This window comes from Haemorhous mexicanus, chromosome 32 (genome assembly GCF_027477595.1).
Source record: "Haemorhous mexicanus isolate bHaeMex1 chromosome 32, bHaeMex1.pri, whole genome shotgun sequence".
In the NCBI taxonomy this organism is placed as follows: Eukaryota; Metazoa; Chordata; class Aves; order Passeriformes; family Fringillidae; genus Haemorhous; species Haemorhous mexicanus.
The window spans coordinates 2,951,637-2,961,469 of record NC_082372.1 but is presented as its reverse complement, the minus strand read 5'-3'; the positions used below and the strand labels follow the sequence as shown (position 1 = coordinate 2,961,469).

At 56.1% G+C, this 9,833-nt stretch overlaps 1 protein-coding gene across 1 annotated transcript; it reads right to left on the bottom strand.

Annotated features, from left to right (window-relative positions):
* Positions 1-3,798: 3,798 nt before the first annotated feature.
* On the bottom strand, positions 3,799-5,120 carry LOC132340488 (patr class II histocompatibility antigen, DO beta chain-like). Its single transcript, XM_059871510.1, has one exon. The coding sequence runs from the start codon at positions 5,118-5,120 to the stop codon at positions 4,647-4,649; it is 474 nt and encodes a 157-aa protein (XP_059727493.1). The 3' UTR covers positions 3,799-4,646.
* Positions 5,121-9,833: the final 4,713 nt, after the last annotated feature.

Here is a 9,833-nt window from a genome sequence, read left to right as displayed (position 1 = left end):
AGGGGGCGGGGGCGGGTGAGGAGGGAGTTGGGGGGAGCTGAGGGGGTTTGGGGGTTCGTGAGGGAGACTTGGGGGTTCTGAGGGAATCAGGGGGGTCGTGAGGGGGTTTGGGGGTTCGTGAGGGGATATGGAGGGTCCTGAGAGGGTTAACAGGGGATCTGAGGGGTTTTGGGGGGTCCTGAGAGGATGTGGAGGGTTCTGAGGGGCTTTGGGGAGTCCTGAGGGGGATCTGGGGGGTCCTGAGGGGTTAGGGGGAGATTTTGGGGGTTTGTGAGGAGATTGGGGGTCTGAAGGGATGTGAGGGGGTTTGTGGGGTCCTGAGGGTATGTGAGAGTCCTGAGGGAGAACTGGGGGGTTGTGAAAGGGTTTAGGGGTGATTTTGAGGGATTCTGAGGGAGAATTGAGGGTCCTGAGGGGATTTGGGAGGTTGTGACGGGGCTGAGGGGATGTGAGGGGCTTTGGAGGGTCCTGAGGGAGAACTGGGGGCTCGTGAAGGTTTTTGGGGAGATTTTGGTGGGGTCTCTATGGAGAACTGGAGTTGTGAGTGGATTTGAGGGGGATTTTACGGGGTCTTGAGGGGGTCTGGGGGGGTCCTGCAGGAATTTGGAGGGGGATTTTGAGGGATCCTGAAGGGATTTTTTGGGGGTCCTGACTGGGTTTTGGGCATCCTGAGGGAATTTGGGGCGATTTTTGGGGGTCCTGCAGGGATTTTAGGACTGGATTTCCTGACTGGATTTGGGGGGATTTTGGGATCCCCGACTGGAGTTTGGGGTATTTTGGGGTAATTTTGTGTTCTCTGAGCAGAGTTTTGGGGGATTTGGGGTAATTTCGTGATCCTTGAGCAGAGTTTTGGGGTAATTTTGGGGTAATTTCCTGGTCCCTGACCGGAGTTTTGGGGCATTTGGGGTAATTCTAGGCTCCCTGCTGTTGCTGTGTGTTGCAGCTGGGTTCATCGTGCCCACGGAGGGCGCAGCTGCCGGCGCTGAGCAGGGGAACAAACGAGATGGGTCCTGGTTCCAGAAAGCTCCAGAATCTATTCCTTACCCCCGGGCAGGAGGGGCGGGATGGGGACGAAAGACCAGGCAAAGGCAGGGCCGGGGGTTTTTACAGGGGATCCCAGGGGGGAGTTGGCGTTGGAGGCAAGAGAGGAATTCTTAGCAGCACAAGGAGGGTGAGATCAAATTCCTGTCTCTTAGGAACAGGGGCACTCCACAACTCCCTGTTTTTAAATTGATCAATGCATGCTGAATAACTTAAAATAAGGGGATTCTCGGGAATATGACTGAATAGTTTACAAAACCAAAAAGAATATTATTCAGCAAATTAATATTAATAATTAATAATTTTTAATTATGATTAACAAGGAATAGAAAAGCATTTGAGTCTTAATCACAAAGGATAAAGTAACAGAAATGATGATCCTTGATTAAATGAATACATTTTTACTTCATGAGTTAACAGCTCAATCTCCTCAGGCTTTTGATCTCCTCACCAGGAGGGGTGCAGTTCTTTGATCCCCTCTTCATGAGGGGCACAGACTTTAGTGTTTGGTCTCAGCGTTGGTGCTGGTATTGTGGGTGTTGTTATTGTGGAAAATGAGTATTATATGGTTGGCTTATTGCAAATATTAAAAGGAATATTATGTGTGTTATGTTAGAAAGTTAATCTGTTTTACTTAATTAATGCTGTGTTAATCCTCTTAAGTAGTGTGGTAAATAGAGTTTTAGGCTATAGCATAATATTAAAATAGAAACTATGCGATGTAAGATACTTTTCTAACTAGCTCAAGAAAGGGATGAGATGTTCAAGAAATTCTTTTCACAGAGATAACAGCAACAAGACACTTAAATCCCAAAGAGAAGAATTATTGCCTCCTTATCATGAAGAACCAGACTCCTTTCACCTCCTTCTTTCAGACTCCACGGAGCCAAACCATGATTTACGAGATATAGGGGGGTAAGGTGACAATAACCAGAAAAATCTCTACTTTGAAAGGAATGTTTGCATCATGTATGAGATTTATGAATATGCAGCAGGCTATTGCTTTTAAGGGTTAACCCTTTGTTAGCTGACATGCTTTTATGAGGAAAGCATCCAAATGTTCATAATTCTTTGCTTTTTTATTGTCCTTTATTGTCCTAACTCTGATTGTCCAAGTTCTTACTGTTCTATTTTTTTATTCCTGTTTTTGTAACTATTTTATTACTATTGAACATTTAAATTTTTAAAACGAGTGATTGGTTTTTCACAGGGTGGTGGTGAGGCCGGCTGACTCCTGCACGGGGCTCGCAGCCGCGCCACGCGGGCCCGGGGCAGGGCCAGCTGCAGAGGCACAGCAGGAAGGGGGAGAGGTAGGTAGGGGGGAAGGGGAGGTTTGGGACCAGAGGAGAAGGAATTGGTGGGAAAAAGGGGAATCTTAAACAGCGTGGTCAGCGCCGTTTTCAGAAGGAGGGCCCAGGACGGCGCGGCCTGCCATGATCCACTTGTACAAGTGGGGTTGTGATGGTTCATTAACTGATCTCAGAGTGCAAAACAACACAGAGGGGATTTCAGTATTCATCAAAACAAATGCACCTTTACTGAGTGCCCACAGCAAATGCGATAGAAGGATTAGAAAGGAGATAAAGGATAGAGAGAGAGAGAGGAAAAGAAGGGCTGGGGGGAATAGCTGCCAATGGAGAGATGAAATCCCTGTGGTCCGGCCAGTAGATCCGTCTTGTCACATCGAGGAGAATCTCAAATTCTTTGGTTAACTCAGGGGGTCTCTTATAGTCCTCTGCTGAGGGGAGAATGGGTTAAGACAACAGAGAATAAGTGTATTGAAAACAGGTATGGACAGTCCATGTTCCAAAACAGGACAAAGCAATCTCAGCAGTGAGCGGGACCCATTGTTTCAGGATTGGTTCTGTGGGAAACCAGTCTTGGTCCAGCGAACACACCTGCAGGCAACACTTGGCAGACATCCCACTTCCGTCAGGCCAGCATCCTGTGTTAGAATTATAAGGGTCTCAGTCTCGTTCCTTGGGAGGGGGCTTCAGTCTCCGTCCTTGATGGTGGTCATGAGGCAGATGAGGGATCTTCCGTGGGGGGATCACCAGAGTTAGCTCAGAAAGTTCATTTGGCCAAGAGATGGGGAAATTCATGGGCCATTGTGGGATGGTGAAGCAGGTGTGAGACCGTGGAGGCACAGCAAGCACACCTGCACACAATCACTTGGTGAGCATCCACTTCAACCAGGCCAGAACTCCAGCCAGGGCCCTCAGGGTCTGTCCTTGCGACGGTCATGAGGCAAATGAGGGAAACTTCCAACCGTCTCTTACACAGCAATCACCATTCCGGGTAGGGAACGGGGGATGTGGAAAGACGGGGGGTGAAGGAGGACACAGGGTGGCGAGAGGATGGCAGTGCTCCCAAACTCCCTCCCAGTCACACCCAGCACCCCCAAACTCCCTCCCAGTGCCCACCAGGACCCCCCCAACCCCATCTCACCCTCCCCAGCATCCCCCAAACCCCTTCCCAGCCATTGCCAAGCCCCCAGCCCCTCTTCCAGTTCCAAGACAGCTCCCTTCAGCTCCTTCCCAGTGGCTCCCAGCACAGCCCAGTGGCTCTCCCAGTGCCCCCGGGGGCTCCCCCGTATCCCAGTGCAGCTCAGGGGGTGCTCCAGGCTGACGTGCTCCACCTGGCTGGTGTAGGTGAGCCTGCCCTGGGGGTGGGGGTTTCCAGCAGCTCCAGGAGCTGGTAGTCCAGTCCCTGTTGGGGACCATGTCGGTGGCCACCATGTGGTCTGAGAGCCCCTGCTGGCCCTGGAACCACCTCGCCTGGATGTGGGCAGCGTAGAAATCCATGACGGAGCAGAGCAGGCGGCTGGGGCCAGGCTGGGAGCTCGAGGGCACCAGCAAGATGGACACACTGGGGGCACTGTGAGAGGGAGAGAGTGGGGACACACTGGAATCAGCTGGGGAGCACTGGGAGAGGGGAGGGCTTTAGTGGGGTGGAGAGGGACAGGGAATGGACTGGGAGGGAGTTGAGTGGCACCGAGAGAGGTGGGAGAGGATGGAGGGTACTGGGAGAGACGGTGGAAGTCTTGTCGTGAACTGGGAATGGACTGGGAATAGACTGGTAATTGACTTGGAGGGGCTGGTTGGAACTGGGATGGTCTGGGAATGAACTGGGAGGGACTGGAGTGGCACTGAGAAAGGTGGGAGGGGCACTCGGCACTATGAGAGAGCGTGAAAGTCGGAGAGTGGACTGGGAATAGACTGGAAGGGTCTGGGAGGGAGTTGGAGGGACTGCGGTGGCACTGGGAGGGATCTGGGAATGGACTGGGATGGAACTGGCAATGACGTGCGCGGCGCTGCGAGGCCGAGTCCAGCTCGGGGCACTCGGATCTGCGGATCATCCTAGCAACAGATGGGTCATCGGAGGGACGAGCTGTGATTGGCTGAGAGGCGTTATCTCTACGCTCGACCGAGATGGACGCGCCGCGGAGCACTGGGAGTGACCGGGATGGACTGGGATGGGCTGGAGGAGCCACGGGGGGGTCATTGGGTGGGAGAGGATGTCCCAGTGATGGACACAAAGAGGGCTGCGGCCTCTGAGGCGATTCCCAGACTCGAGGGATACTGGGAATTTCAGGAGTTCCAGGGTCATTGGCAGGGCAGGGGCCGAGGGGACGCGCTCTGCCCCGCGCTCACCTCGGCGCTCCACCGTTGTGAAGGGGCATAAAGCTCGTAGTTTCGCCAGCACTGCGTGTCCACCAAAGCCCGGTAGTACTCCATGTGAACCGGGTGCCTGTTAGAGCGCTTGGCATTCATCTCCCCATAGACGATGAACCCCACGTACACCCCGACGTCGCTGTCCAATATCAGGAACTGCTCCCGGTTGTAGATGAACCTCTCCACGAACCTCACCTTCTCCGTGCCGTTCAACAAGTGACACTCTTCAATCTCATCCCCTGGAACACCCTTGTGAGTGCAGGACACAGCTCCGGGGTGCCCCCCCAGCACCCCCAGAGCACCGGGGGCCAACCCGGATCCCCACTGCGCACTCCCTGTGCCCCACGGCCGCCATGGGACCCTCCTGCCCACGCTGCCGCTTCCTCTGTGCCATCCTTCCCCCATTTCCCCTTCCACATTTTTTCCCCTCCCATCTCTGGCCGCTCCCAAAATTACTTTAAGGGTCCCGTTTCCCCATTTTCCTACAAATCCCCCAATCTCCAGCCACTCTCGGGCTCAGTTTCGGGGTCCCCCCTCCCCTTTTCCCCACCCTCTCCCAACTCTCCTTCACCTTCGCCCACCCCTCTGCCCCTCCCGCTCTCCCTTTTGGGGGGGTCCCCTCCTCCTCCTGTCCATTCCGGGCTCCCCCCTTCGCCCCCTTTTCCCCCTTCTCCCCCCCACCGTCCCACCTCCTCCCGCCCCCCCCCGCTCACCCGAGAGCCCCGCGCCCGCAGCCGGGGGGGCTCCCAGCACCACCAGTGCCACCAGTCCGGCCCCGGCTGCCGCCCCTCGCCCCACGGCCAGCGCCGGGCAGGGGCCGCAGCCCCGAAGCAGCCGCGCTGCGCTGGGAGCACCAGTCCGGAGCGGGGCGGGCTCGGCAGCGCCGCGCGCTCTCATTGGCTCCCGCCACTGCTGGGGAGCGATTGGCCACGGGCTCTGCCCGGCAACCGATGAGGCAATCCAACGCCCCGCGCTTTCATTGGCTGCGCCGCCTTCTGCCTGCGCTGGGATTGGCTGAGGCCTTTCCGGGAGGCTGCAGCCCCGGGCTGGGGGATTTTTTGGGGAGGGGGAACCTTGGGGCGCTGGGCAGGTGGGAGCTCAGGTGAGCCCAGAAATGCGTGCCCAGGTTCGCGGGATCTCAAGGGTGCCCGTGGCAAGTGGTGACGCTGGCCCGATGCAGAGCCGCTCTGTCCCTGCCCCCCGCAGCCGCACAGCGACAGAAAATGGAACCGAGGGTTCCTCCGTGGGGACAAGGACCGGGAGAGATCCCTCAGCAAATCCGGCACGGGCACAACAGACCCGGCCTGGGCACACGGAGGGAATTTATTACCAACCAAATCACAGCAGCACAAGGACAGGGCAAAGAAATTTCTCCAACACCTTCCCCCACCCAACGGGGATCACCCGGATCGGGGGTCACCAGGACTCTGCCCAACGGGGGTCACTGTGGATCATCCAGCTCGGATCCTCCCATGGGGGATTGAGCTGGAGCAGCGCATGAAGCTCTTCCCACACTCGGGACACTCGCAGGGCCTCTCCCTGGTGTGGAAATGCTGGTGAGTGACGATCCCTGAATTCCACCTGAAGCTCTTCTGACATTCCAAGCACTCATGGAGCCGTTCCCCAGTGTGGATCTTGTGGTCCTTGGTGAGGTCGGAGGTTCCACTGAAGCTCTTCCCACGTTCCCCACACTCACAGGGCCTCTCCCCAGCGTGGATGTTCTGGTGTTCCATCAGGCTAGAGCTGTGGCTGAAACCCTTCCCACATTCCAAGCACTTGTAGGGCTTCTCCCCGCCATGAGGCTTCTCCACTGAGCTCCGGCTGGATCTCCAGACACCTTCCTGGCTCAGGGGGACTCTTTCCTTCCTGCAGCTCCCTGGGCTGGGTTTGCAGCCACTCCTCGTGAGGGATCTCTGGGGCTTTTCCTCCTCCTCCATCAGGCCACAGCTTGGCAATGACAGATCCTGGTTTGGGGGAAACCAAGGTGGGAGCGCCTTGGAGTAGAGGCTCCTCCTGCCCAATTCCATTTCTAGAAGTCAGCAGGGGTCTTGTGTCCATGAAAATCTCCACAATATCAAGATTCAGCCCAAAAAAATCTCTCCCAGGAATTCCCTATCGCTGATCTCTCCACTTTTGGGGTTCCAGAGTTTTCCTTTCCTTGGGATGATGGGGGTCCAACGGCTCCAAGGCTTGTCCTTTCTCCAGCATCCTGCTTAGGGATGATCCAGGGGCTTTTGGGGGTCCATGGGGTCCCTTCTCCCCTGATGCTCTACTTTGAGATCCGAGGAGTCCCAGGGGTCCCTCTTCTCCAGGCTCCCCCCCTTTCAAGGCAGCCGGGGTCCCCCGGCTCTGGGATCGCCCCTCTCTGCTCTCCCCACTCTGGGGGTCCCAGGGGTTCCCCTCCTCTGCTCTCCCAGGGGTCCCCAGCACCAATGTCCTCCCCAGCCCATACTGGGCAATGGCCACGTGAACCCCCAAAGATCCCCCCAAGGGGCTCAGCCTTGGGGTCCTGCATGACCCAAAATTATAAACACAGAGAAAAAAACCTCCAAGAGACGCCAGATGATATTTGGGGCTCAAATCCACAATCTGCAGTCTCCAAACACACCCCAATAAAAAACCCTCTCAGCGACACCCCTGATAGATTTGGGACACGCCCCTCCTCCCCTCTCACCTGCAGGATGAGGTGGGGGCGATGGTCCCGCGGCTGCGGCCACAGGGGTCACTGGAACCTCCTGTTCCTGCTCCTGCTCCGCCTCTTCCTACTCCTCCTTTTCCTCTCTCCCTCCTCTTCCTCCTTCCCAATCCCACCTCCTCCCCAGTTCCTGCCTTCTGTGTATTTAATGTTGGAGACCCTTGCTTGTTTTTAGAACTAGAACAAAGATCCCCGATGGAACAAGGCTTGCTGCTTTCAGTCAGAAGTATCAGTGACTAAAGGTCACGTTTCCTTTGGTTTGGTGCCGTCCTTGTTCCCCCTCAGTGTTCAGGCTGGGCTATGGGGTGTCCTTGTGTGCTGCATTTTCCGAGTTCCTCTGGCATCCTTTGGGCAATAGGCTGTGCCCTGGGAGGGATCTTTGTGCTCCTTTGTGACACAGGAGAACCTTCCAGGCGGTTTCTGCGTGAGCTGCTGCTGTGGTGTCACAGGAGCAGTGCCACGTCCCCGTGGTGTTCCCGTTGCTGTGGGACACGGAGGCCTCAGTGCCCAGAGTGGCTCTGGGCTTGCTGCCAGAGGATCCTCCTGCCTGAGGCATTCTCAGCAGCCAGCCCAGCCCTGACGGGTGTCCTTCTGTGCTCGGAGGGCTACAGGCTGCAGACGTGTGCAGCGCAGCCAAAATGATCCAGCACGTGGCTGCTGCAGTTTGCACTCTCTACTCGGTGGCTTATTCGGGGTATTTTTTAACCCACTTGGCACGTAAGTCGAGGCTTTCCCTCCGTGCAGCATCTGTGGCTTTGGGCTTGCTGTGTGCTTTGTGTTCTTCCTCTGGAGCTGAGCTGATTTTGGAACCAAATTGCCATGAAGACACCATTGCTTTGGGAGAGCTGCTGCCAGCAGCTGCAGCTGAAAAAGGGGGTGTCTGCAGCCAGGGGGGCTTGTATGGCATTTGCAAAGAGCCCTGGGGGGTTCTGTTCCCTCAGGCAGGGAGTCTGTGCCAGCAGAGCCTGGAACTCCCTCCGTTTGCTGCTCCGGCCAAGAACTGACCCAGCCCAGTATTTTGTGCTGTTCTCTTGCTTGCTGTGGGAAGGGACTGTGGCTCCTGCAGGGATGCTGTTAGAGCAAAATGCTCTCGTGGGGTTGCCTTGCTCCATGGCATTTTCCACCACAGGCAGTTTTCATCCTAACAGCATCTGGTTCATGTTCCCTCTCCCATTTCAGGGCACTTCTTCTGTGGATCCCGAGCAGCTCCTCCTTCGGTGAGTGGGAAAGGAACCTTTGGTGTTTGGAATTGTGCAGCAAGTGGTGAGCTTGGCATGTGGCAGCTGAGTGCCAGCCTGGGAGGCTGAAGGAAAGTTCCTGTCAGTGTCTCAGCAGCAGCAGTAGCAGCAAAGCGATCCCCAGAAGTTTTCTCCTTTTCTGCTGAAGAGCTTTTGAAGAGCTGCAGGTCTGGCTTTGCAGGCAGAGGATTGCTGGCTGGCTTTAGCCATGGTGGAATGTTGAATTCCCAGCAATAAGTGGCAATGTCAACTTTAGCCCATTGTTAGTTGGAACAGCTCCAAACCCAATTTCTGCTTAGTGCAGCTGGATGTGCAGCTGAGGATAAATAAGGTGAGAACTGAGGTAGAACTTCCCGTCCCTCACGCTGCTGTCCGTCCACAGGGCACAAAAGCAGCACCAGCACCTCCTGTGGCTCCCTCTGCTTCCAAAGAGGAGCCCAAAGAGGAGGAAGACAGCAGTGAGCTTCCCACTGTTCTGGGAGACGAGGTCAAACATCCCGTGGTGTGGGAATGCAACAGCGAGGCTCCTGCGGATTGGGACAAGGACAGTGGACATCTCCCGGAGTGGGACGAGGATGGCCAAGCTCCCATGGCATGGGATGAGGACAGCAGACATCTCCCGGTGTGGGATGAGGATGGAGGACATCCTGTGTCTTGGGAAGAGGAGAGTGAACATCTCCCAGCATGGGAAGTGGACAGCAAACATCCCCTGGCTTGGAAAGATGATGGCGAACCGGCAGCGTTTTGGGAAGAGGATGGAGAAGCTGAAGAATTTTGGGAAGAGGATGAAGAACCTCCCTCCTCTGTGGGATCCTGGGCTGAGCATTCTGACAGCAGCACAGCCCTGCAGCCAGAGGGGAGAGGGGAGTGGTGCCTGATGCAGCTGAGTACGTCTGCTCTGTCCCTGGGTGCCCGAGCAGGGCGCTGTGTGTGTGTCTCGGCATCAGCTGCACCCAGGGTTGCTCTGCAACTGAATGTCACCGAGCCATTTCTTGTCCTTCCCCAGCTGAGACCAAGGGGCCCACGGCCCCAGGGAGTGGGGCTGCGTTCTGGCTCTGCTGCAGGGCGGGGTCTCACTCTGGGAGGGAGCGTCTTCCACGTGGTTTCTTTCAGGGAACACCGTGAGCGAGGCGGAGCCTGCCGAGAAATACCTGGAGCTGGAGCAGATTGGCCAAGGGTAAGGGC